At 43.5% G+C, this 27,211-nt stretch overlaps 1 protein-coding gene across 1 annotated transcript in view; it reads right to left on the bottom strand.

The window, feature by feature from the left end:
• LOC101418263 (zinc finger protein 699-like) overlaps positions 1–14,838 on the bottom strand; it is a 41,070-nt gene extending 26,232 nt beyond the window's left edge. The window contains 5 exon segments of the mRNA XM_058290242.2: positions 3–916; positions 1,333–1,483; positions 2,892–3,018; positions 12,690–12,931; positions 14,485–14,838. Coding sequence (XP_058146225.2) covers positions 3–916; positions 1,333–1,483; positions 2,892–3,018; positions 12,690–12,692 — 1,195 coding nt within the window. The 5' untranslated portion in view covers positions 12,693–12,931; positions 14,485–14,838.
• Between the last annotated feature and the right edge of the window lie 12,373 nt (positions 14,839–27,211).

The following is a 27,211-nucleotide window of genomic DNA, read 5'->3' as shown; positions in this document are numbered from 1 at the left end:
TTTTTTATGTTGACTGAGGGTTGAGGATCGACTGAAGGTTTTCCCACATTCCTTACATTCATAAGGCTTCTCTCCAGTGTGAATTCTGATATGTTTAGTAAGGGATGAGGAGCAACTGAAGGCTTTCCCACATTCCTTACATACATAAGGCTTTTCTCCACTGTGACACCTTTTGTGCTCCGTGAGCGACGAGCAACTAGCATAGGTTTTCCCACACTCATTACATTTAAAAGGCTTTTCTCCCCTGTGACTTCTTATATGGACAATGAGGGATGAGGAGCGAATAAAGGCTTTCCCACATTCCTGACGTTTATAAGGTTTCTCTCCAGTGTGATATTTTTTATGTTCAGCGAGGGCAAAGGAACGAATAAAGGCCTTCCCACATTCAGTACATTCATATCGTTTATCTCCACTATGGATTTTTTTATGTAAAGTGAGGGATGAAGAACGAGTAAAAATTTTGCCACATTCTTCACATTGAGTATGATGACTTTTCATATGTCTCCGAAAAAATAAGGGACAACTGAAGGCTTTTCCACATTCCTTACATTCATAGGGCTTCTCTCCAGGAAGCGCTGTCACATGTCTTTTAAGAGATGCACGACAGCGGAAGCCTTTCTCACAATCCTCACATTTGTAGGGTTTTTCTCCTGTAACAGTTTTCACTTGAGTGCTTAGGTAAGCAGAACTACACACTTCTTCACATTCTTTCCACGGACATGCTCTGCATCTAGTATGAGATCTCATGTGATGCTTAAGTGATGAAGAATTCGTGAAGGCTTTTCCACTCTCGTGGCATTCATAAGATTTTCTTCCAGTAGGAGTTATTCTAAGCACAGTAAGATTTGGAATCTGGCTGAAGATTTTTCCATGATGACCTTCATCACTTTCATGGAGTCTTTTGAACATAGGCATTCTGTTAAAATTAAACAGCATGCTGTCAGAAAAAAAATTACCACTTCACCATGGCCATCCACAGTGAACATGTAAATTGTCTGCCCTATATGTATGTAGTCTCATGTTGTAGAAGCTGAATCATCCAGCAGAATGCTGGCTTTACTGGGATAGTGTTTCTGAAGTATGTGGTTTTCTCATAACGGCATATAAGAGATGTTTCAAATACTCAATATGCAACTCACAGCTTTAGAAATATTGTGGATATTGCATGAATACACACTTTTAGAGGTACATATGTACACATGTATGGAAAACTTATATGCATACATTTATGCATGATGTATGTTTTCTTTTTATCATTTTTATGTATTATGGCATTTAATGCCATAATAGAATTACTGAGGTGCTTCTTCATTTTGTGTGAATCACACTCACCTCCCACATCTTCTCTGGCTGTTGTGTGGATCTTTAATGCCATGGAATCGGCATATTTTTCGTAACATGGAGGGACAGGAGTCATTCTTCATGAGTTGCACTATTACATGTTTATTGGATAAGTATTCTCCATGATTATCCTGCTGAAAAACTGCACCAGTGATTTTAAGTTGAGTTTTACAATATGAAACAAAAAGGTAAAGAAATTTTAGGAGGAAGAAGACATCTGTGAGCAACGAAAAGCTTGAGGCATTTATGTGTTTCAGGATTTTTAATTTTTTTTATCTTTTTTTTTTAAACATACATAAATCACACAAAATGTTACAACAAAAAATAAAGAGGTTATTATATACTCCACTCCCCACTTCTCCCACATCAGAAACTTCTTCCATTAGTGTGGTACATTCATTGCATTTGATATGTACATTTTGGAGCATTGTTATACTGCGTGGATTATACTTCATGTTGTAGTTTACATCCTCTCCCAGTCCATTCAGTGAGTTATGGCAGGATATATAATGTCCTACATCTGTCCCTGTAGTATCAGTCAGGACAACTCCAAGTCCTGAAAATGCCCCCACATCACACCTCCTTTTCACTCTCTCTCCCTGCACTCAGCACCTCCTGTGGACACTGTCTTCACATCAATGATGAAATTTCTTCCATTGCTAGTCAAGACTTTAGAAATAATAGTGAGAAAGGGCCAACATAGGATAAACCTTACCAAAAAATAATTCCATGAAGACTGAGTGATAATGATAAAATTAGGGTATAGTTAGCAGAGCAAAAGAAGAATGGTACTGTATATAGCTCATGGGCCCAAACATATATTAGAGAAGGAAACAGGGAAGGCCTTTTTCTCTATGAACAAGGCAGATGTGAAAGAAGTGTTGAGGAGCCAAAAAGGAAGTTAAGATTTCTCAAACCGAGAGAATTTTTTCAACTTATTAAAATAGGATTCCCACTATACATGGTTCATCCTTTAGAGGGTTTTTGCCTTCCGGTACTCCCCAATGCAATGGCTCTGGATAATTCCTGTCTTTACTCTCCTCAGGTCTTTTCCTTTCATCTCTAGGGGAAAAAATGGGATGAATATAGGTGACATTGTCCTCATGGGATAAAGGCATAATAGGAAGAACATCAAACATTTGCCTGGTCATAAGCCCAATAATCTGGTTTCCTGAAAAGGGCAAGGCATGAGTTTATCTGCAGCAAATTCAATACGTCAAATTTCTCAAAGACATTACAATTCTAATGAGGTTCCCAAATCATTCATCTTCTCTATGTCCCAAAGTGACACCTGAGGCCAAGGACCACACTTACCACCCTGAAGAGTTTCAAGACTTTTTAATGCATAACAGAAATAAAAAGTGGGATTAGTATACAGATCTTTAATGTTCATGGGAAGGCCAGTGGATAAACGTTTCAGAGAAAAAACAACCACGCCTTTCTTATTTCTTAATCTAGTACAATTCCTCACACAAAATCCTAGGCTTAGGTCAATGAGTAAAATATATTTGTTCACTAAAGATTACATTTAAAAATGATGTCATCCTTACCTACTGAGGTCAGGTTCCTGAAGTTTTCCACCATCACATCTCTGTAGAGTTTCCTCTGAGCAAGATTCAGCAAAGTCCACTCTTCTTGGGTAAAGTCCATGGCAATATCCTCAAAGACTACTGAATCCTGAAACACCCCACATATTCTGAGTCAGCAAGGAACCATCTCCCCAGTGTGTGTAAGAGGATGAGTGAGGCTGAGAGCTAAAGTCTTAGGAAGTTCAGAGAATTTTGGGTTCTATCAAGACCTACACTAGGGCTTGGCTATCAGCATCTTGCTCTCACCATATACATTCACTTCCTAAAGTCATTGCATTCTGTCTTACAGATTCAACAACCTTCTATCATGGCAGATCTCCTCACACTGCTGGTGAACAATTCCAGTCTCCTTCCTCTGTCTCTACGGCTTCGAAGAGTCAGAGCACATAGCACAAACGAGAGAAATGCCCTACAAATGAAAGCCTTATTTCCACAGTCAGAGCATTAATTCCTTATACAAAACATATTTTCTCCTCTTGTCATAAAGCCCACCAGAACATTCAACAACAATGAGGCAAAGGGTGGAACCGGGATGAGATAGCAATAACTGGGAATCAGTTAGGGACTGGCAGCTTTTCCTTTTGTTCCACATCAGCCATGGAAGGTCCTAGAGACAAACTATCAGGTGTAAGAACAAATTCTCAACCCAGGCCTTGAGCTGACCATAATTCCTTTAAGAACTACACATCCTCAAAATCATCTGCCAAGAAAATCTTCTGGAAAAGTATTAAGTTTTACATATCTGTTGTCCATTTTTCAAGAACTCAGCAATTTCACTGTCATATTATCCATTCCCTTAAGAAAGGCAAGGGTATTGAGAATTTAAAAGAACTCAAATGAGAGCAGAAGCAAGAGAATACAGACTTCCCCACAATTCCCACACTTAGCCTGGAACTATGTGCACACCAATTATTAGTGACTACTCTGCTCAACAAACATACACCCAGACACACAAATAAGAACATTTGAATGTCATAATATGCCAGAGACCTATTTCCACAGGAGCCAGAAGATGCTGTCTTCTTTGCTAACTGAGAGGAAACGGTTGAGATTCCTATTTTATCGGTTAATTTGTCTGTGCATCCTAGGAAACAGAGACTTTCACACCAGTCCTCTGGAGGCTTGACACTAAAATTTCTTCACATCACTGCCCATGACTATCTGAACTCCAATTACTGTAGCAACTTGGGGGCTCTAAGGTTCACCCTGATAACTGGACCCTGAGAAGAAAGATCATCGACCTGGTGGCTTCCACATACAGTGATAGAAGAAAAGAATTCTGATGTTTTTAATTTGCCCGAGCAATAAAGCAGAATAGGAAGGCTCCCTGTGTCAGGGCAGGGGTAAAGACAGCTGCTTATGTCATCTCTACTTCTTACAATGGTGATTTCACTGCCAACTTACACCCAGAGCCAACATTCAAGGCTCCTCCATTGCAAAAGGTCAAATTTCACATTTTGCAGGAGTCAAAAACCTTCACCGTGTCTTCCAGTCAGCCAACATGTGTTGTTCTCCCACAGATTCTCTGACCAACAAGTAAAACTAACAGCCAATTTATGCAAAACCTTAGAAAACATTTAAATGCCTGAAGTAACTGGGCAAGTGCCAAGTGAAGAAAATGCAGCTTTAAAAGAGTGATGGGGGAAACTGACTTGGCCCAGTGTTTAGGGCGTCCGTCTACCACATGGGAGGTCTGCGGTTCAAACCCCGGGCTTCCGTGACCCGTGTGGAGCTGGCCCATGCAAAGTGCTGATGTGTGCAAGGCGTGTCTGCCATGCAGGGGTGTCCGTGCGTAGGGGAGCCCCATGCACAAGGAGTGCGCCCCATAAGGAGAGCTACCCAGCGTGAAAGAAAACGCAGCCTGCATAAGAATGGCGCCGCCCACAGGGAGAGCTGACACAACCAGACAACGCAACTAAAAGAAACACAGATTCCCGTGCTGCTAACAACAACAGAAGCGGACAAAGACGACGCAGCAAATAGACAGAGAACAGAGAACTGGGGTGAGGGGGGGAGGGAGAGAAATAAATAAATAAATAAATCTTTTAAGAAAATACATTAGAGGAACATAAGAGCAGATCTGAACTGCCTGAAGACAAAATTAGTTATTTTGAAGATAGAGCATCTGAACTGGAAAAGACAGGAGAACAGAAAGAGAAGCGTATGAAACAGTGTCTCAGGGAACTGAATGACAATGTGAAATGCAAAACCATACACACTGTCGGTATCCCAGAGGAAAAGAAAATGGAAAAGAGACAGAAAAAATATTTGAAGAAATAATGATTGAAAACTTTCCTACCCTTACGAAAGACAGAAATATCAATATCCAAGAAGGGCAACACACACTGTAGCAGTTGGATATTGTTTATGAATTTCAAAAATACATGCTGGATTATGCTTTTTTTTTTTTAAAGATTTATTTATTTACTTACATATTTCTCTCCCCTACCCCCGCAACCCCAGTTGTCTGTTCTCTGTGTCTATTTGCTGCATCTTGTTTCTTTGTCCGCTTCTGTTGTCATCAGCGGCACAGGAATTTGTGTCTCTTTTTTTGTTGAGTCATCTTGTTGTGTAAGCTCTCCATGTGTGCAGCACCATTCCTGGGCAGGCTGCACTGTTCCACACTGGGCGCACTCCTTGTGTGTGGGGCTCTCCTACATGGGGGACACCTCTGCGTGGCACGACATTCCTTGCACACATCAGCACTGTGCATGGGCCAGCTCCACACGGGTCAAGGAAGCCCGGGGTTTGAACTGCGGACCTCCCATGTGGCAGATGGATGCCCTAACCACTGGGCCAAGTCCATTTCCCTGGATTATGTTTTTGAGCTCGTCTGTCCTTTGGGTATTTTAGATTATATTGGATTCAGAGGTTTCACTTGCACTTGATTAAATTATGATTAAGGTTTTGATTGAGCCACATAAGTAGGATGTTGATTCCCCACCCCTTTGGTGGGCGCGAACTCAAGAGTGAAAACCACATGGCAGAGCAGGTGTCGGTTTTTCTTTTATATTGGAGCCCCAGGAAGTAAACACACAGAGAAGCAGGTATCTGAGGAAAAAGACAAGGCAGAGGCCCTAGGAAGAGAGATAAGACTGTTCACCTGATAGTTTACAGGTGCCCTTGTGGAGAGAGCAGAGCAGCAGAGCCCAAAGAGAAACGAGCCCCAGAAGAGAGATGAGACTTATCCCAACCTACAGCTGATACTGGAAGAAGATGAGACCATGGAACCTGAAGAGGAAAAGGAAGCCTGAGCCCTTCCACATGTTGGTGGCCATCTTGCTCCAACACCTGGCAGCCGCCTTTGGTGAGGGAAATAACCTACACTTTATGGCCTGGTAACTCTAAGCTTCTACCCCACATAAACATCCTTCATAAAAGCCAACCAATTTCTGGTATTTTGCATCAGCACCCCTTTGGCTAATACAGAGTTTGGTGTCAAGGAGTGGAGAAGTGCTTTTGCAATTACCAAAATGCTGGAACAGTTTTCTTAATATAAATGGATAATGGGTATATGGAAGAATTGTGAAATGCTAGATGGAAAAAAAACCTTTGAAGAGAATGTTGATAGCAATATGAGCAATATGGATACTAGAGAGACTTTTTATGATGCCTTAGAATTCACCGATGAAACTATTATTGGAAACTAAGGGAATGGCAATCCATTTTTAAAGTTGCAGAGAACTTACCAAGATTGACACCTGATGTTTTACGGGAGGAAGAATTTGAAAATGACAAGCCTGGCATTGAGCTGAAGAACTTTCTAACATAAACCCAGAGAATGCAGCTTGGCTTCTCCTTGCAGCTTATAGCAAAATGCTGGACAAGAGAAATATGCTGAGGACTGAAATGTTGGGCATAAAGAAAACAGAATTCTGGAAATTCCAAACCTCTGGAAATCAAGTCCCCAGATGATAGTGCCTCAATTGAGGACTTTACTAAACTTGAAACTTGTAAATCAGGATTGAAGATGCAGTTATCTCGGAAAGACTTGGGGAAAGTCTTACTGCCTGATGGCTTGGAACCCTGCTTCTTCCATGCTAAACCAACAAGCTTTTTGAGAGAGTTGTATGAACAAAACCACTGTCAAGCTTGGACATGGAAAGGAGAGGATGAAGGAGAAACAGCTTTAAGAGGAAAGCCATGGAAGATGAGATCTGGAATTAAGAGATCACCTTGGGCCAAGAGAAGAACCCCACCCATTTGTACAAAGCGGGTGAGTTTGCACCAGCAGTGGGAGAGAGTGGATGTTCCCACCCAATGTGCGGGGAGAGTTCTCCCACCCCAGGGTACACAGCAGGTGAAGCACATTCCTGAAGGGTTAGGGTGGTTAAGGTCAGCACCCCAAAGAGCTGAGAGGGGTGTACCTATACCCCATGGATTAGGGAAGGTCAGGTGATAAACTTTTTACTCTGGGTGGGTTGAGCCTATATGCCAAAAGTTAGGGAGGATATTGTCTTCACGTCACTGTGCTAGGGATTAAGTCTCTAACCCAAAGGATTGGGTAAGGTGTGGCAACTACTCCAATGCTCTTCAACGGTGAGGTCTGGAGCTTGGTTGCCTCCAAGATGCTTGATGAGGGTGGAGCCAAGAAAACGGCCATTGGGTAAGCCTGTAGAAAGTGTGGATCCTCGTGAGGCCCCAGGAAGAAGAAACCATTATCATAAGAATGACTCTCAGACTTTGACATCTAATGAAGTATGCCCTGTAGGTTTACTGAACTGTAGAGGACCCATAACTCATGTCTCTCTCCACCATTCTTCTTATTTTAATAGAAATGTTTATCCTTTGTCCATTTGTGTATTGGGAGCAGATAAATTGTTTTATAAGTTTCAGAATTCTATAGTCAGATGGGACTTTGCTTCAAGACAAACTGTATTTCTTTAGACTGATTATAATGTGATTCTATACTTAGCAATGCTACTGATTTAAGGTTTTTTTGGAATACTGTAATGTATTTTCGGAATTCAGAGGGTGCAGTATCACAGTTTGATATGGTTTACAAATTCCAAAAATAGATATTGGATTATGTTTGCAAACTGGTCTGTACCTAGACATGATTAAATTATGATTAGGGCTTTGATTGCGCTATGTCAGTAGGCTGAGTTCCCACACCCTTGGTGGGCAGAGACTCACAGATAAAACTACACAATACAGCAGATGAGGTAGATGGAGTTCTGATGTTGGAGTTTTAATGCTGGGGTTTTGAGCTGGAGCCCAGGAAGTAATCACACAGAGAGGCAGAGCCGCTGAGCCCAGAGAGATTCAAGTCCTGGGAGAGAAACAGAGTTAGTCACCTAATAGTCTACAGTTGGCCTTGTGTCACCCCTTTGGCTGACTAATACACCATGGTACCTAAAATTTAGCATCCAAAATCTATAATCATGTGTGATTATTATGGATAGGACAGCATCTTCAGAACTTGTAGTAGACAAGGCTTGTTAGATTTTACACTAAAAGTATGACCAAGAAAGGGGAAAAAAATTAGATAAATGGAATTTCATCAAAATCAAAACCTCATATTTGTTAAAGAACTTTATCATGACAATAAAAAGACAACCTACAGATTGGAGAAAATATCTGGAAACCACATTATCAGGTAAGGGTTTAATATCCAGACCATAAAAGGAAATCTTACAACCTGATAATGAAAAGAAAACCACCAATTAAAAATTGGCAAAAGAACTGAATATTTCTCCAAAGAAGATCTACAAATGGCCAATAAGTACATAAAAATATGCTCATCAGTAAACCCAGTAGGGAAATGCTAATCAAAACCAAAAATAAGATACCATTTCACACCCACTAGAATGGCTATTATTATAAACACAAAAAGTAACAGATCTTGGAGAAGATGTGAAGAAAGAGGAACACATTCACTATTGATATGTATGGAAAATAGCTGGCAGTTTCTCAGAAACTCAAGTACAATTACCATAAGATGTGGAATTCCACTTCTAGATATATACCCAAAGTAAATGAAAGCAGGGGGTCAAACAGATAATTGTACACTGATGTTTACAGCAGTATTATTCGTAATTGCCAAGATGATGCAACGCAAGTGTCTATCAACACATGAACGGATAAACAAATGGGCATATATATTAAGTGGAAGATTAAGCCTTAAAAAGGAATGACATTCTGATACATGTGAAAACATGGATGAACCTGAAGACATCATGTTGAGTGAAATAAATCAGACACAACAGGATACTGTATGATCTCACTAGTATAAAATAATTGGAATAAGCAAATTTACAGTCAGAAACTGGAATACAGATGTCCAAGGGTCAGGGTGACAATAGGGAATAAGGATTTATTGCTTCATTGGTAAAGAGTTTCTATCTGGGATGATGGAATTGTTTGGTAACAGGTGGTGGTGATGATACTACAAAATTAAGAATGTAATTAACAAGGCTGAATTATATATGTGAAAGTGGTTAAAAGAGGAAATTTTAGGTTATATTTGTGCTACTAGAATATAAAATTTAAAATCCAGGGAAACGGACTTGGCCCAGTGGTTGGGGCACCCATCTACTGCATGGGAGGTCCCAGTTCGGGCCCCGGGCCTCCTTGACCCATGTGGAGCTGGCCCACACGCAGTGCTGATGTGCGCAGGGTGTGCCGTGCCATGGGGTTGTCCCGTGTAAGGGAGCCCCGCAGAAAGGGAGTACGCCCATGGGAAGAGCCGCCCAGCGCGAAGGGAAGTTCAGCCTGCCCAGGAGTGGCCCCGCACACGAGGAGAGTTGACACAGCAGGATGACGCACCAAGGGGAGACCGCATATTCCCATGCCGCTGACAACAACAGAGGCGGACAAAGGAACGCGCATCGGATGGACACAGAGAGCAGACAACTGGGACGGGGGGGTGGGGGAAGAGGAGAGAAATGAATAAATCTTTAAAAACATAAATAAATAAAATCCACAGAACTGTACAGCACAATGAACCCTAATGTAAACTCTGGATTATGTAATTAATAGTATAATTATAATATTGTTTCTTCATTGGTAACAAGGTATCACACTAATGCAGGGGTTCCTAACCATTTTTGTTCCATGAACCCCTTTGCCAGTCAGTTGAAAATCACACACCCTTTCTCAGAATGTAGCAACAGATAGTTTTATGACACTCAACATCAGCAAGCCTATAAATTAAATTTTAGCATTATTCAAAATTAATTCAAACTAGAGAAGTGGCTATGGCTCAATCAGTTGGGCTCCCATGTACCATATGGGAGGCCCTGGGTTCACGTTCCAAGGCCTCCTTGTGAAGGCAAAGCTGGCACGTGTGCCAGAGAACTGAGGGCCCGTGTGCTGCGGAGAGCTGGCGCAGCAAGATGACACAACAAAAGGGAGACAAGCAGATACAGAAAAAAAAAAGCACAGCGAATGGACAGAGAGAAGAGACAGCAAAGAAAGGAACAAGCCGCAAGGGGGGGAATGAATGAATGAATGAATCAATCAATCAATCTTTAGGAAAAATTAGTTCAAGCTGATAGGACCCCTTCTCCCCAGAAATCCTTCCATGGACCCCTAAGGGTCTGCAGACCCCTAGTTAAGAATCCCCGCACTAATGTAAAGTGTTGCAGAGGAGGGTTTATACCAGTTATGTATTTTCTGCATTTTTAAATAAATTATAACTTTTCTAAAAATGGTAAATTTTAAAAATATCCATTACTACGATATATAATTACTACAATATACAAATGATAAAATGGCCCATCTACTGAGGAACCATGATAAGTGAAAGGTTTTGTCAAAAGTTTCCCACACACTAGGTCATTTAAACAGATTTTTAAAATAGTTCACAAGCAAGGAAGTTTAGAAAGAATCAATTGTTGCTTGGGTCAGAATACTGGACAATTTGTCTTTGAGGCCTAAATTCCTGACCACTACATTTCTGGTCATGTCTGTTGACTTTCGGTATTTTTCTGGTTATTATTCTCCAAGAAGACCAGGAATGAGTGAAAGCCTTATTGGAAATTGTACAGAGTAGGCAAAGCAAAAGTTGTATTCAGTTTAGACCTCGGGCTCCTCCTCCAAAGCCTTGTGTCTCAGGCAAGACAGCTTCCCTCCAGGCCTTTAACTCTGGGCTATTTCATTTAGTAAAATGTATTTACACAGATCTCACTTCATCAAGGCAAAGGAGATAAAGCAGGGAACAAACAGAAATATTCAGATGCATATGGATTATAAATACTTTGGAAAGTAATGAACAAGTAAGATAAAACATATTAGGAGGTAGTAAATTCTACGGAAAATGCAATTCAGTTAGGGGATACAGAGTAAGTCACAAAGGTATACTTATAGTGAGGTAGTGCAGGGATGAGACAGAAAAGCAAAATAATCACTTCAGAAAATACAGGACAGTGAATCCTGTTTTGGTTGGTTTTTTTTGTTTTTAAAAAGGTACTTTCATTCTAAAAAGTTGGAACTAAGTGTGATGATTTTTCCAAAAGTCAATATACATCTCAGATGCTCAACACAGAAGCAAGAGAATGAAAGGGTACAACTGCCCCTCACCCAAAAGACAGAATCACTGTCTGTCCAAACAAAAACAAGGAAAATTCCTTATCAACAGACTAAACATATAAAATACAACACTGGGAAGTATAAAAAGCAGCATATATGAAATGCACAAGGAAAGAAGCATGAAAAGAAAGGCAATATTACAAAAGCAACTGAATAGAAAATCACAGAACCTCAAGAGTGACAGACACTTCTACATAATTAAGATTAACCCATAAAAAACTCAAAGATCTCTTCTCTAAGGGCTGACGAGAGCTAAACAATCCAAAATTAAATTGTACATCTTATGTATAGTGCAGAAAAAAAAGTAGAGTAGGAACCAGGGTATTGGCAGTGCTGACAATTCAAGTGACCATACTGTGTTAATTTGGCTATACAGTTAATTTGGCGTCATAAAAAAAAAAAAGACACACCTGTGCTGACACACCACGGATGCCAAGGTGACATCAGGGAATTTAACATACTAGAAAAAGAAAAGAGCTAGAGGACAGGCAGAAGGCGTACGTGTGTTCAGCAGGTTTTAGGAAGAGCAGAGAAGAGCATTATGGGGGCAGAACAAGATGCCAAGGGGTCATTATAAGTGAAGTCAGAGAAGTGACTGGAGTCAGTGACCACGTAATATTCTGAAGCATATTCTGAAGGATGATCCAGCAGGGCTCCTTCTCACCAGCACCAAACGCCACTCAGGACCCCAAGAATAAAGTCAGGGCTCTTCCCCTAATAACGGCCACTCCCCTTCTTCACCCCACAACCCACTGTGAGAGGTGGAGCTGAAGTTACAGGAAGGCCCCAGTGCCTGAAGGAAGCCAAGAGAAGTGTGAGCAATGATGGGACGCCGGTGGTTATGGAGGAATGGGGCTTGGCCTCCTTGCCAGAGGGAGCTGAAATAAGCTACTCCAATAGGCTCTGGTCAGGATATTCTGACATTATACAGAGCACCAACACCCAGGATGGGAAAGCTAAATCCCTGTGGTGCCAAGTCTGAAAAATCACATCAGGAAGATAGCTCTAGGCTTCCAGGGCCTGGAAAACTCCATTTGGTCAAGAAGGGCCTAGTGACAGTGGGTGGTATCTCAGGATGCCCCGCGGTGTTCAGCGATCTTTTTCTCTCTGCGACCTTTTTTCCCAGAGAAGAAACTAAAGGGCTAGGACAAAGGTGGTACACCACCAAGCCATATGTAGCCTCACCCTTTAGGCTCAAGATAACCCTATTCTCTAGGTAGTACTCACCATTTCCCGCCTCCAGCTTCTAGAAGTCCAAGTAAGTGTACTCTACAGCCCAGGAAGCCACTGAACGTAAGGGGGATGGAGTGGAAGCAGGGCCAAGAGAGTTTGGAAGCAGGTGATTGTCTGGTCCACAGTCGGTCAGAACAGCTGAAATCCTTACTTGTACTGTATGGATGTACAAGGTGGACACCCTGGGTCTCAAGCTCCCTAGATGGGACCAGTTGTCCCCGTGCCACAGCTGGAACCTGAAGTATAAGATGGATGGGGAGGGGATGGGTTGAATGCCAGAGTGACTAGTTCTTGGAATTTAGCCATTTCCCTGTGCAGTTTCCTCCCAGGTCTGGGGCACTGTTTTACCCTAAAAGTATTATATTTAATGTGAACGTGTGACACGCCATCATTCTTCATATTGAACCACAGGCCTCTTATTTCTGGCAGCAGGATCAGAGATGACGAAATTTCATTATCTGATCGTAGGAAAATCACCTTGGTCTAGCCAGGCTGGAACACAGGAAGCTCATTTTCTCAGGGAATTAGGGGCCCAAGATCGAGGCTCTGGGTTCACCTAGGTAATTTTGTGCCTTATAAATCAACCAGACACTTACATTCGATATCAACATAGGTGAATTTTCTGGAGAACTTGTATTCCAAATGTGGTGAATGAATCCACCATGCTTTCTTGATTTTTATTATGTGCAGTTAAAACGGTTCTATCTTCACATATCCACGTCATTTATATCACTTGATATGTGGTCAATATTTTTCCTGTCCATTTGGCAATTAACATTTCTTTCTTCTTTTGGTTTCACTCCCCTCACCCATACTTTAAATATTTAAAGATATATACTGTCACTGCTCAACTTTTTGTCTGTTCATTTTCTCCCCTTGTGTCCTTTATTAAAAGATTAGATATATGCATACTAGTTTCATTCTACATTACTTTTAGTTTTAAAATAAATGAATTCTCTACAGATGCCACACATTTATTATTGACTAAAGTTTTACTTTACATTCAGAATGACTGCCTGGAAACCATGACTTTCTAATGCTTGCACATTTCAAATTTGCCCAAACAAAAGCACTCTGCTAAATAATTACTAATTTAAAGAGTTAGGCACTCTGCCAATGCTGTACTGCACCTGTTTTAGTATTCTGATTACTTTCACAATGCATGGCTTCCGTCTGGCCTCATTCCCAGAATCTGATGCTCTGGCATTGGGAATATGCTGGGTTTCTGCTGGAAGAATCCTTCACCCTATTAAGAAGCACGGCTCCTTCTTACCGGAAATTGTTTGACATGCCATCAGTCCCGCACGTTTACTGTCTCAGTCAGTTCTTAAGGTCTTAGAGAAGACCGGGTGTGTGATCTCTAGAACTCTACATTAAGCTTCTCCAGCCACATTATTTACATTTTGCATCACACAAACCAGGGCTTGACTCATGGCTTATCACAACAGCCTAAGAAATTGTCCAAATGGGCCCACTACTCACTATTGTCCTAGTAAAGTACAGATAAGAAATAGGATTCTCAGCGCACCTCATAATTCCAATATAAGTTTAGCTTCTCATCTAGTTTAAAAGTCTATCACCATCAAAGCAGAAGGAAAACATTCCGCACAATAGTCTCCGCTTTTGCATGAGCAGAAAGACTTTCACAACCCCTTGCCTTGCTGAAGCAGGGGAAAAGGAACCCGAGAGCGGCCGCGGCAGGCTGAGGGGCGCGGGGCCCCTGGAGCCCGCTGACGCTTCCTAGAGGCCCCACGGGTCTGGGAAACACGCTGGCGCGGACAGGACTTACCAGTACCTGTAGGAGCACCCCGGGGCCAGGCCCCCCTGGCTGCCCGGCCTCACCGGCGGCGCAGGCGGCAGCAGCCCTGGACCGTCGGAGGAGACGCCCCGCGGCGAGGCCGGGAGGAGGGGGACGGGCAAAGGGGCCGGAGCTCCGGGACGCCGAGTCCGGCGAGGAAGCCACAGGGAAGGCCGCGAAGCCGGAGCGACCAGGACTGCGCGGGGAACGCCAGGAGAGCCCGTTCCCCGCGCCAGGTCCTTCCAGCCCCGCGTCAAGCCCCGAGAGCGAGGCAGCCGCAGCCAGAGCCGAGAGCGGAAAACCCGCCGGAGGCAGCAGCAGGGGAAAGATGGCGGCGGCCTCAGGGAGCGCACTTCCTGTTTCCGGTGTGCGCACCTGAGGGGCGGGGCCCCGTTTAAGGCGCTAAGCCCCGCCCACTACCTGTGGGTTTCACTGTCTTATCCTTGGCTTTATTTTTTTCCCCAAGTTCAAAACTGTGGCAAGCTTTCTTTTTTTTTTGTCCCAAGGTTTAAAACTGTCATACGTTTTTTGTTTTTTTCTTTCATCATGATGGCACACTCATTGCATTTGTTGAATCCTTATCCTTGCCTTTAAATGGAGCTTGTCCTCCTCTTCATGTAGAGGGAGACTGGACACAACCATCCCAGGTCCACAGGATGGAGGAATAGAGTATGGATTAGAGTGGACTCACTGGTGTTCTGCTGGGGAACCATTGTGACTAGTAAGGGAAGAAATTATAGTATTGATGTGGAGAGGGTGGCTGCGGTGGCTGCTGATGGTCGGGAGAGGGAAGAAGAGATGTGATGTGGGGGCATTTTCAGGATTTGGAGTCGTCCTGGGTGGTGCTGCAGGGACAGATGCTGGACATTGTGTGTCCTGCCATGGACTGGGGGAGAGTGTAGACTACAATGTAGACCACTGTCCATGTGGTGCGGCAGTGCTCCAAATTGTATTCACCAGGTGCAGTGACTGTGCCATGATGACGGAAGAGGTTGTTGATCTGAGAGGGTTGGGGTGGGGAGGGTGGGGGTCTATGGGGACCTCATATTTTTTTAATGTAACATTTAAAAGAAAAGAAAGAAGAAAATAATAATAAAGCAAGCTTGTAAACTATGGTCCATGCGGTGTGGCAGTGCTCCTGGGTGTACTCACCAAATGCAATGAATGTGCCTTACTGATGATGAATGGGGATGTTGATGTGGGAGGAGCAGGAGGGGTGGGGAGTGGGGTATATGGGAACCTCTTAGTTTTTTTAATGTAACATTTCATGTGATCTATTTATCTTTTAAAAAAAATAATGATAATAAAAGGAAAAAATCGAACTTGTGCTGTCTTTATATCCTCTGTGGAGACAAGCTTCAGGGTTTCTTAAATGAGTATATAAACGTAATCACGGATTTCAGAAGTGAAAATTTTCCAATCCTCTTGGGGAACAGAGAAAGTAAGTTGTTTCAGGATTGGACATTTGAACACAATTTAGTATATTTTTTAAGAAATTATTTTCTCTTTTTGCTACTCCTAAACATTATCCATCTTCAAAATCCTTGAAGTCAGAAGTGTGGCTCATGTTTCATGGTGCGTCATCACTTATATATCCATTAACCATTGGGGATCTTTCCCAAGTAACAGGTCACATTGAAGGTACAGAGTATTACATCTCCATTTTTTTTTTCTTAAGATTTATTATATTTATTTCTCTTCCCTTCCCCCCACCCCATTGTCTGCTCTCTTGTGTCCATTTGCTGTGTGTTCTTCTGTGTCTGCTTGCATTCTTGGCAGCACCAGGAATCTGTATCTCTCTTTGTTGCATATTCTTGCTGTGTCAGCTCTCAGTGTGTGCGGCACCACTCCTGAGCAGGCTGTGCTTTTTTCACGCAAGGCGGCTCTCCTTGCAGGGCACACACCTTGTGCATGGGGCTCCCCTACACAGGGGACACCCATGCGAGGCACGATACTCCTTGTGTGAGGCAGCACTGTGTGGGCCAGCTTACCACACGGGCCGGGAGGCTCTGGGTTCGAACCCTGGACCTCTTATATGGTAGGCGGATGCTCTATTAGTTGAGCCACATCTGCTCCCCTATATCTACATTTTAATGGAACTTGGAGAGAGAGGTTCAGTAGCGTGAGAGGTAGACATACACCAAACATTATGAGGAACAGACTGTGAAAGGTGCAGTTCTTTTGAAAACTCAAGATTACAAACTATTTTTACTTTTTTTAAGCTATAATATATAATAAAGAGCATAAAGTGCACTTATCTTAATTGCCCGAGATGATTTTTCACATATGAACACTGATGAGCATTTATGACAAACTTAGAGAACATTCCCAACACCGCAGCATTCCCTGGTGCCACTTTCCTTGTTAATATTCTCCCTAGATAATATCTCCAGGAATAAGTTTCCCTGTTCTTGGACTTCGTACCATTGGAATAATCTTGTATAAAATTTCTTCCCTCTTGTTGGATGTCAGGGTGAGACAATTGGGACACAGAGACCAGCGATCGCAGGCAAGGATTTATTGAGAAAATCCAACAGGAAGGGGACTGAAGATAGAAACTTCAGCCCACCCCCGGCAGAGGCAGTCATGAATCTATACAGTACATCTATAGGTGGGAACATGCTAATGGGAGTGAGTTTGCGCTTAGGTAAGGCCTGAGTGCCTGTGGGGCTGGTTAGGGAGTGGTGGGCTAAGGGCAGTGAACTCTAGGGGTGCAGGAGGGGTTGGTGGGGTGGGTGGCTTCTTTGTCTACTCTTCTGAGGAAATGAACTGTATCTGGACATGTAGGTCCACGACGGGGGTATTCTATATTATGGGATGTAGTTTCTTCTAGTAAACGGTTAGTCGCCCTTTCACAGTGAGATAGGTTTAATAATAAACTTGCAGCTTCTGCAGGTTGTGGCTGTTATGTGCACTAGGAATGGGGCCTAGTCTTGTCATTCCTGGGTTTTGATTATAATAATGAAAAATAAAGGGAAGAGGATTTGGCCCAGTGGTTGGGGTGTCCGTCTACCACATGGGAGGTCCACGGTTCAAACCCCGGGCCTCCTTGAGCCATGTGTGCAGCTGGCCCACGCGCAGTGCTGATGCACGCAGGGAGTGCCCTGCCATGCAGGGGTGTCCCCACATGGGAGAACCCCATGCTCAGGGAGTGCGCCCGGTAGAGAGAGCCGCCCAGCGTGAAGGAGCGTTCATCCTGCCCAGGAATGGTGCAGTACACATGGAGAACTGACACAACAGGATGATGCAACAAAAAGAAACACAGATTCCTGTGCTGCTGACAACAACAGAAGCGGATAGAGAAGAACACGCAGCAAATGGACACAGAGAACAGAAAACTGGGGGGGGGGGGAGGGGAGAGAAATAAATAAATAAATCTTTTAAAAAATAAATAAAAATAAAGTAGGTTTAAAAGTGGACAACCAGGTTCGCATGTGCTGGGTGGAGGAAAGGGAGCGTCACTCATTTTGGCTGCTTCCTACTGTTAGGGGAGGAGGACTTTCCCTCTCGCGTGGCACAGCTCGCGGGGTTTTGCATTCTGAGGTGGTTATTGATTGACTTTCTCTAACAGGAAGGCTCCATTTACATATGGGGGTGGTTTAAACAACTCAGTGGATGAATCCGGAGAGGAGCTGGAGGAGAAAAGGGCCACACATGAGAAGGAGGAAAATAACTATTAGTGGGGTTATTAGGGGTATTAGCATAGCTTTTAAAGGTGAAGAAAAATATGAGGGAAAAGAGAAGAGCCAAGATGGGCTCCCATCATTTTCATCTCTTGCTCTCTGAACAATATCAATGTTTTCTTTTAAGACTTTTTAAATTCTCTTCTACTTGTCCAGTTTTATTTATGTAGAAGCATCAGGTTTCATTAGTAATACCACCTGTGCCTCCAGCTACAGCAGTAAGAACGCCAAGGGCTCTTCGATTTTGAATGACTCCTGAGGCGAGGCTATTGATTTCTATTAGTTGATACTTGATAGCTTGTACTGTGGCATTCCAGGATAGCTGTAGTTGTAAGGAGATGTTTAAAATAGCTCTTTCCAATCCAAAGTCCACAGAGAAAATGTGGAATGGGTGTGGGAAGGGTAGCCATGGTGGCTGCTGTGGTTGGGGAATGGGAGGAAGAGATGAGATGTGGAGGCGTTTTTGGGATGTGGAGTTGTCCTGGGTGGTGCTTCACAGACAATTACGGGACATTGTGGGTCCCCCCAGGGCCCACTGGGTGGAACATGGGAGAGTGTGGGCTATGATGAGGACCATTGACTATGGGGTGCAGTGACGCTCAGAGATGAACTTACCAGGTGCAATGGATGTATCATGATGAGGGGAGAGAGTGTTGCCGTGGGGGGAGTGGGGGGTGGGGCCAGTGAAGTTGAATGGGACCTCATATTTTTTTAATGTAATTTTTAAAAATAAATAAATAATTTAAAATAAAATAAAATAAAATAGCTCTTTCCATAAGCATCCCGGGGTCCACAGGCTGGAAGAATAGAGTATGGATTAGAGTAGACTTACTGATATTCTACTATGGAACTATTGTATTAGTAATGGAAGAAACTGTAGCATTGATGTGGAGAAAGTGGCCACAGTAGATGCTGAGGGCAGGGAGAGGGAAGAAGAGATATGATGTGGGGGAATTTTCAGGACTTGGAGTTGTCCTGGGTGGTACTGCAAGGACAGTTGCTGGACACTGTATGTCCTACCATGGCCCACTGGTTGGACTGGGGGAGAGTGTAAATTACAATGTAAACTATGTGATGCAGCAGTGCTCCAAAAGGAATTCACCAAATGCAATGAATGCCCTATGATGATGAAAGAGGTTGTTGATGTGGGAGGAATGGGGGAGGGGTATATGGGGACCTCAAATTTTTTTAATGTAACATGTAAAAGAAAATAAAGAGAAAAACAGAAAAAAAGAAAAGAAAATAGCTCTTTCTAGGACAGAAATTCCAGCAAACCAAAAAAGGCTCTGGAAGATAGTGTGTCCTATTCTGGGTTTTTCTAGGATTGGGTTGTTGTAGGCCTGGTACTTAAACTCTGGATCACCCAAAAAGGGTCTTTTTCTGCATTCATGTTTTGGGAAAAGTGAGGTTTCAAGGGAAGAGTCAAGGTTGGGGATTGAATCAGAGGTGGCAATATCTTGTGGTTGTAGGATTGCAGCATTAGGGGTTATAGATGCAACAGTAAGATTTCTGTCCAGGCTACTGGCAAAACTAACTATGCCAAGTTACCACAAAGAAAATAAAATTCGGTTTCTGCCAGGGTTTTGATTATAAGGGGTTATAAAGATTAAAAGGGGTAAAGTAAGCCTTGGGATGACTGGGATCTTGGAACATTTGGGTCCCACCACATACCACATTGACACACCATGGAGAATAGTACGGTTTAGATGGGTCATAAGGGAGATTGGATTGGCACAAAGGTTTTTAAATGGAAAGGTAAAGATGTTCATTGGGTTCTTTTTAGCTTTTGACTAGACAGAATTATATAGTTGTTCAGAATAAATGTCAATTCCTAATAGTTCTTTCTTTTATGAGATATTGAAACACAAGACAGCTTGTGTTTCAAAAAACCTCTATAGGTTTTTTTGCTAAACTTAGGTGGTATTGTTTGATTAATACCACCGTCATTCCATATTAGTGCAGAACTGAGGTGTTTTTTAGTGACCTTTGAGTTAGTTTGCCAAGTTAAGGAGGTTGTATTGAAAACTATAGTGTGATTAAAAAAGCGAGAAGAGATGTGTCCCAAGTTAGCTTCATTGAGTGGGGATGAGAGGTGTTTGAGACATAAGAAGGGCTTATCCAGGAGGGTAGCGATTATTCCAATAGCATGTGAATTGTCTTCCCTTTGTGAATAGTTTAAAGCCTGTCAGAGGGAAGCAGATGTGGCTCAACAGATAGAGCATCCACCTACCATATGGGAGGTCCAGGGTTCAATACTCAGGGCCTCCTGACCCATGTGGTGAGCTCGCCCAGGTGCCACATGCAAAGAGTGCAGTGCCACAGAGAGGTGCCCCCATGTAGGGGTACCCCACGCACAGGGAGTGCACCCCACAGGAAGAACTGCTACACGTGAGAAAAGCACAGCCTGCCCAGGAGTGGCACTGCACACATGGAGAGCTGACACAGGAAGATGATGTAACAAAAAAGAGACACTTTCCTGGTGCTGCAGAGAATGTAAGTGGACACAGAAGAACACACAGCAAATGGACACAGAAAGCAGACAATGGGGGGAGGTGGAAGGGGAGAGAAAGAAATAAAATAAAAATCTAAAAAAGGAAAAAAAATAAAGCTTGTCAGAGAATGAGGGTATCTTCATATTCAGGTAGAGATGGAGGAGGGTAGTAACCCAGCAGCCTCTGAAAACAGTGTATTGAGGGAGGACACATACTAGGGTTTCAGGACCAAGAGGGAATACTAAGGGAAGTGGATTTGGCTCAACTGAGACAGCATCCACCTACCACATGGGAGGTCCAGGGTTCAAACCCAAGGCCTCCTGACCCGTGTGGAGCTGGCCCATGTGCAGTGCCGATGTGCTCAAGGAGTGCTGTGCCATGCAGGGTCTCCCCTACATAGGGGAGCCCCACATGCAAGGAACGCACCCTGTAAGGAGAGCTTCCCCATGCAAAAAAAAAAAAGTGCAGCCCGCCCAGGAGTGGTTCCATACACACAGAGAGCTGACACAGCAAGATGACACAACAAAAAGAGACACAGATTCCCAGTGCTGCTGACAAGAATACAAGCAGACACAGAAGAATGCACAGCAAATGGACACAGAGAGCAGACAACTGGGGTGGGGGAAGGGAAAAGAAATAAAAAAATTAAAATTAAAAAAAATTTTTTTTTAAAAGGGAATGCTAATATGGAGATGGTTTCAGCATGAGTGTGTTCGGGACAAATCCAGCCGTTGGAGTGACTAGTGACTGAAGCTGTAGATTAGATAGTATATGTTAGGCGATGGCATGGAGTGATTTGTAAAGTGGATATGCTGAGGCAGTGTATGAGGAAGAAGTAGAAAAGATACATGATGCAGAAAAAAGAAGGGTAGTAGTGACAAAATAAAAGAACATGATTTCTTCTTCAGGTTTGAAATCAGAAAAATCTCCTTGCAGCCAGAGATCTCAGATAATATCTAAATATTGGTCACCAGTAACAATCTGTGGAACATCTAAGTGAGTAAGATGTTCTAACAAAATTCTACAGAAGGTTTCAGTGTCTTGTGATATGAGTTTTGGGTTCTTTAAGGATTTTCACTCAGGTCATCTAAGGGGTTGACAGAAACACTTACCTGAAGAGTTCATGGGCCGGTCCGGTTCGCAACATCAGGGCTGATTGTGGAGGAATCCGGCAGTGGTGGTGCTGGGTTCAACCTGGAAAGTGTACCCAGGGCGATGGTTTGAAAGTTTTGCTGCAGTTGGAATTGTTAAAAGGACAAGGAAGGGGCCCATCCACATTGGAGTCAGAGGTTTGGGATGTAGTGTTTTGATGTGTACCCAGTCACCAGGATTTGTGGATATTTAGGACTTAACTAAACTTGGAACCGGTAAATCAAGATTGAAGATGCAGTTATCTAGGAAAGACTTGTGGAAAGACTTACTGTCTGGCGCCTCAGACCCCTGTTTCCTACATGCTAAACCAACAGACTTTTTGAGAGAGCTGTATAAACAAAACTACTGTCAGCCTGGAATAAAAGGGGACATGGAAAGGAGATATTGAAGGAGAAACACCTTTAAGAGGAAAATCATGGAAGCTGAGATCTGGAATTACGACATCACCTTGGGCCAAGAGAGGAACCCACCCATGTGTACAGAGAGGGTGAGTTTGCCCCAGCAGTTGAAGAAGGTGGAAGTTCCTGTCTGATGTTCTGGGAGAGTTTTGCTGCCCTGGGGTACAGAGAGGGTGGAGCACATTCCCCAAGGATTAGGACAATTAAAGCCAGCACCCAACAGGTCTGAGAGGGGTCTACCTGTCCCCAAAGGTTAGGGAAGACCAGGTGGTCAACTCATTGCTCTGAGAGGGTTGAGCCTGTATGCCAAAGGTTAGGGGGAATATTGTGTTTACATCACTTTACTAGGAGGGTTAAGGCTGTAACCCAAAGATTGGATAAGGTGTGGCAATCACCCCAACACTCTTGAAGGGTGAGGTCTGGAGCTTGATCGACACCCAGATGCTTGATGAGGGTGGAACCAAGAAAACTGCTCTTGGGCAAGACTGTGGAAAGGGTGGGTCCCCATATGGCCCCAAGGAGAAGAAACCATCTTCTGAAGAATGGCTCTCAGACTGAACTCAAATGGAGGATGCCCTGCAGGTTTACTGAACTGTAGAGGACCGGTGACTCATGTTTCCCTCCCAATTTCTCCTTATTGTAATGAATATGTCTGTCCATTTGTGTATTGGAAACAGATAAATTGTTTTGTAAATTTCAGAGATCTATAGGAGACAGGGCTTTGCCCCAAGACAAACTGTATTTTTTAAAAAATTGATTATAATATGATTTAGTACTTGCATTGTAACTGATTTAAGACCTTTTTGGAATTCAGAGGGTGGAGTGTAGCAGTTTGATATAATTGATGAATTCCAAAAAGAAATATTGTGTTGGAGATTTGGACCTGAAGGGTACTGGGAATGAAAGTAAGAGAAAAGGGAGAAGGAAACAAAGAGAAATTGATGTAGGCTATGGGTGGGAGGTTCTTTGTCTCTTCGGAGATAACCTAAGCTGTCTGACTTGTGGGTGTGAGATGGTAAGAGGCTGCAGTCCTGCCCTTAGTGACAATGGCAATGACTCCAGTCCCAGGAAACAGTTCAACAATGCAAGGTCTATAAACTTTAAGTATTCAGGGGAAATGCAAACAAAATATGCTAAAAGTTTACTAGAATGTATGAAGTCCATGCTAAAAGCTTACCTAAGATGTGGAAGATATATATGCTAATTCAAGCCTATTGAGAACTGAAACAAAGGAACCATTTAACCTTTCCTCTCTGTATAAAAGAAACTCAAAAATCTTGTTTGGGGCTCAGGATTGAAACAAAAGCTCCTGAGTCCTGCTGGCCATCAATAAACCATTTTTCCTTCTCAAAATCATTCCTGAGTCCTGGCCTCTCTATACGCAAATAATTGAACCTGTCTCAAATTCTACAACAAAAGAACGAGAGAGCTGGGATCAGGGGGTCTGCGAGTAATGACTCCTCAGACAACTTTATTGTTTACAAGGGGCTCTTTATATACCATGGTGTATGTGCCAAGAAGCAGGCATATGTAGCATATGTGCCAGTAAGCATAAACACATAGCAGCCTATGTGCCATCAAGCAGCAACATGTATTAACTATCAGCATTACCCATAGTCTAAGGAATTTAAAAAATCTTATCTCAAGGTACAAAGTCTAAGTGTTCTATTCACTAAAAAATGTATGTGCTCATCTTCTCTTTCAGCCTTTAACAGTTTCTCCCATTTGCCAGGAACTCTTAATTACCACATTGCTTAGGTTGCAAGCGTAACCATGGACACAGCACGTCTCTCCTTGAGAGGCCACTTTGCCTCAGTTTCCAACATCATATTGTATTATGCTTGTAATCTGATCTGTACCTGGGCATGATTGAGTTATGATTAGTCCCCACCAAGGGGGTGGGGGACTCACAGATAAAAGGCATGTCAAAGAACAGAGTTGAGTGTTTCTGATGTTGGAGTTTGATGCTGAAGACTTAAGCTGGAGCCCCAGGAAGTCAGCACTCAGAGGAAAGAGAAGCCAGTCCCAGGAAGAAAGGAACCTTGAACCCAGAGAAAAGCAAGCCCCAGGAACATATGAACCCAGGAAGCCTGAGCCCTCACAGATGTCGGCAGCCATCTTGCCCCAAATAGACTTTGGGGAGGGAAGTAACTTATGCTTTATGGCCTGGTATCTGTAAGCTCCTACCCCAAATAAATATGCTTTATAAAAACCAACCAATTTCTGGTGTTTTGCATCAGTACCCCTTTGGCTGATTAATACAATGTGTTTTAAAGGGTAAAGGGTGGTGGATTCCTTGTATGTTGGTTTGCTGACAAATTGTACAATTTTTGGTAATTTCTTTCAGGGTTTTTGAGAGGTGAGTATAAGTTAGGGAGTTGGATAAGAGATGGGAGAGCGGTTTACTCCCAACATGATATTGAGTATGCAGAGTAGTGAGGATGTTATGTGCTTCAGATTCAGGTAGTAAGATTTTGCCATCTTTAACAAACCCACTTTCTATTTGAACTGCCCCTTTTTGAGAATATTCAGAGGCTTCATCAGGAGAATAGAGGGGAGTTGGAAAAGGAAAGGCTAAAAGAATAGGGGTAGTGACTGGGTGTGGTGATGGGTAAGTGTTCATTGCTTGAGTTTTTGCCTCAGTGTCAGGTTTGTGGTTTCCTCTGGCTATCAGGGTATGGGGTTTTTGATGCCCTTTGCAGTGAGGGATGACTGAACATGTGGGAAGTGAAGCAGTCTGAAGGAGTTGTAAGATAAGGTTTTTATTTACAATCGAGGAACTGTTAGAAGTTAGGAAGCCCCTTTCCTTCCTAATAGAGGTTTGTGGATGTATAATGTGATAGGAATATTTGGAATCTGTGTAAATGTTGAGAGTTTGGCCTTTGCCTCTAATTGGTGCTCTAGTGAGGGCTATAAGCTCGGCTTGTTGAGAGGGAGTTCCTGGGGAAAGTGGGCCAGATTTAATCACATCGATCAGAGTGGCTACAGCATATCCTGCCTGAGCGGTGCCATTAATTTTTGTGGAACTGCCGTCTCTGAACTGAGGTAACAAGCATGCTACCATCGTTGGGCAGGCCCAGCACGTTGAGATGAGGCCTCGTCTCCTGCTGGGTGAGTGCTCGGTGCGGGTAGATTGTCGCCCCCCTGCTACTCTTGCCCGTAAGGGCTGCCTCCTCTATCTCCACCCAGCATCTGGTCTCCATAGGGGCCGCCCTAGGGTAATTGGCCTGCCTCTCCCGCGCCTCACCAGAACCCAACCCACAACTTCCCCTTATCTTTTGCCCCAGCCCCCATATACCCCCCCGCCAGAATGGTAACCTCACCTCTGCCCCTTTACCTAGCAACAGCCTCCAACAACCAATCGGAGGTCGCCTTCAGCTTAAGCCAATCCGCACCCCACACGTCGCCCCTTACCCTCGTACCTCACCCCCAACCGTCCCCCAGCCAATTAGCGGCCTCCCCTCACATACATTGCCTTATTTGGCTTAGCCTTGCTACCGCCAGTGCCCTAGCCTATATAAACGCTTGTCTTCCTCAATAAAGCAGACGCGTTGCCACCACTCTCCGTCTCCGCAGCATTCTTCACGCCAGCTGTGCGTCCGCCCTTGACACCGCCCGCTGTCCGCCGTGCGCCCTCACTGAACCAAGTGTGGTTGTTATAGACCAGCAATATCAACCAGACTCAGACTCTGAATAAAGTTCCAACTGAGAGCTTTATTAGCCATGCGGTGACTGTCTCATCCTATGCAGAGGGGAGAGCAGCCCTGAGTCATGGGGGGAGTTTGCTTATATAGGCCTATATGTTCAGGGTGGGGGGCAATAGCTCAGCAAGCAAGCATGTACAGAAGCAGGTGTTTGTGGTCAATCAAGTGCTGGGAATTCTATCAGGGGAGACAAGCAGTTGGAGAGTTCTTGTTGTTTACAAGGATCTGGGTCAGGTTGGTTTTTGGCAGGGGCTGATGAGACTTTCTACAGGAGGAGGCCTTGAGATAAGGTTTTACAGTCAAGCAAGCTTGTTACAGAATCAAGATATAGGCAGTTAGGGGGCTGTGGAATTTTCCTCTCAGGTGGGGGTGGTCACAGGCTCCTACTTCTCCACATGGTCTGGGTTGGGAAGCGGGTTGTCGGAGATATTAGGAAGTGGTTGCAGGAAAAGATCCAGAACCTTGAGGCAGTTATGGGGGTCTGAAGAGGGGGTTTTGGTCGGAAGTAAGGTGTCAGGGTTAAGAAACGAGCTTTGGTGTAGGAAGACACTGGGATTTTGTCATACAGTAGCATGGAGAGTTTGCAATCGAGTAGATGAGATGGAGGCTATAACCCAGCATGTGAGAAGGGGAGAAAGAGACTGAGAGGAAAAAGCATCAAGATGCAAGATAGGAGTTAATTTAAAGCTTTCCTGTATAAAGAGGGTTGCAGTGTCGAGGGTTTTAAGGCAAGCAGGCAAACCCAGAGTGAGAGTCTAATTGCTTTGAGAAGTAAGCAGTGATGAATTCACCTGGTCCTTGTGGTTGTGTTTAGGAGTCCTACTGCAGAGCCCTGCTGGGTATCTAGGTGAAGAGAAAAAGGTTTGGAGGAATTGGGGAGAGCTAAGGCAGAAGCTGTTAACACAGCTTATTTGAGTTGGTTAAAAGGGCCAGAGAGGGCTCAAGGGTTTTCTAGAGATTCATGAGGGTTTCCAGAGGCAGCTTGGTAAAGAGGTTTGGATGTGGGTCCAAAATTAGGAACCCAGAGCCTAAAGAAATAAACAAAACCAAGGAAAGATAAGAGGTCAGATTTAGTTTGAGGTAAGGTGTAATTTTGAAAGAGTTGAATTCGTTCTGTTGTAATATATTTATGGGTGGGAGACAGTAAGAGCCCTAGGTAAGGAACTTATGTTTTGAAAAACCGTCCTTTATTGGGAGATAACTGAGAACCTTTTTCTCCAAGGGAATTGAGTAAGGTAATAGTATTAGAGATAACAATGGATAAGGAGGGACTGCCGAGGAGATCACCG

The sequence above is a fragment of the Dasypus novemcinctus genome, chromosome 30, assembly GCF_030445035.2.
Source record: "Dasypus novemcinctus isolate mDasNov1 chromosome 30, mDasNov1.1.hap2, whole genome shotgun sequence".
Lineage (NCBI taxonomy): Eukaryota > Metazoa > Chordata > Mammalia > Cingulata > Dasypodidae > Dasypus > Dasypus novemcinctus.
The sequence above is the reverse complement of the archived record's forward strand: the minus strand, read 5'-3'. Positions and strand labels throughout refer to the sequence as shown.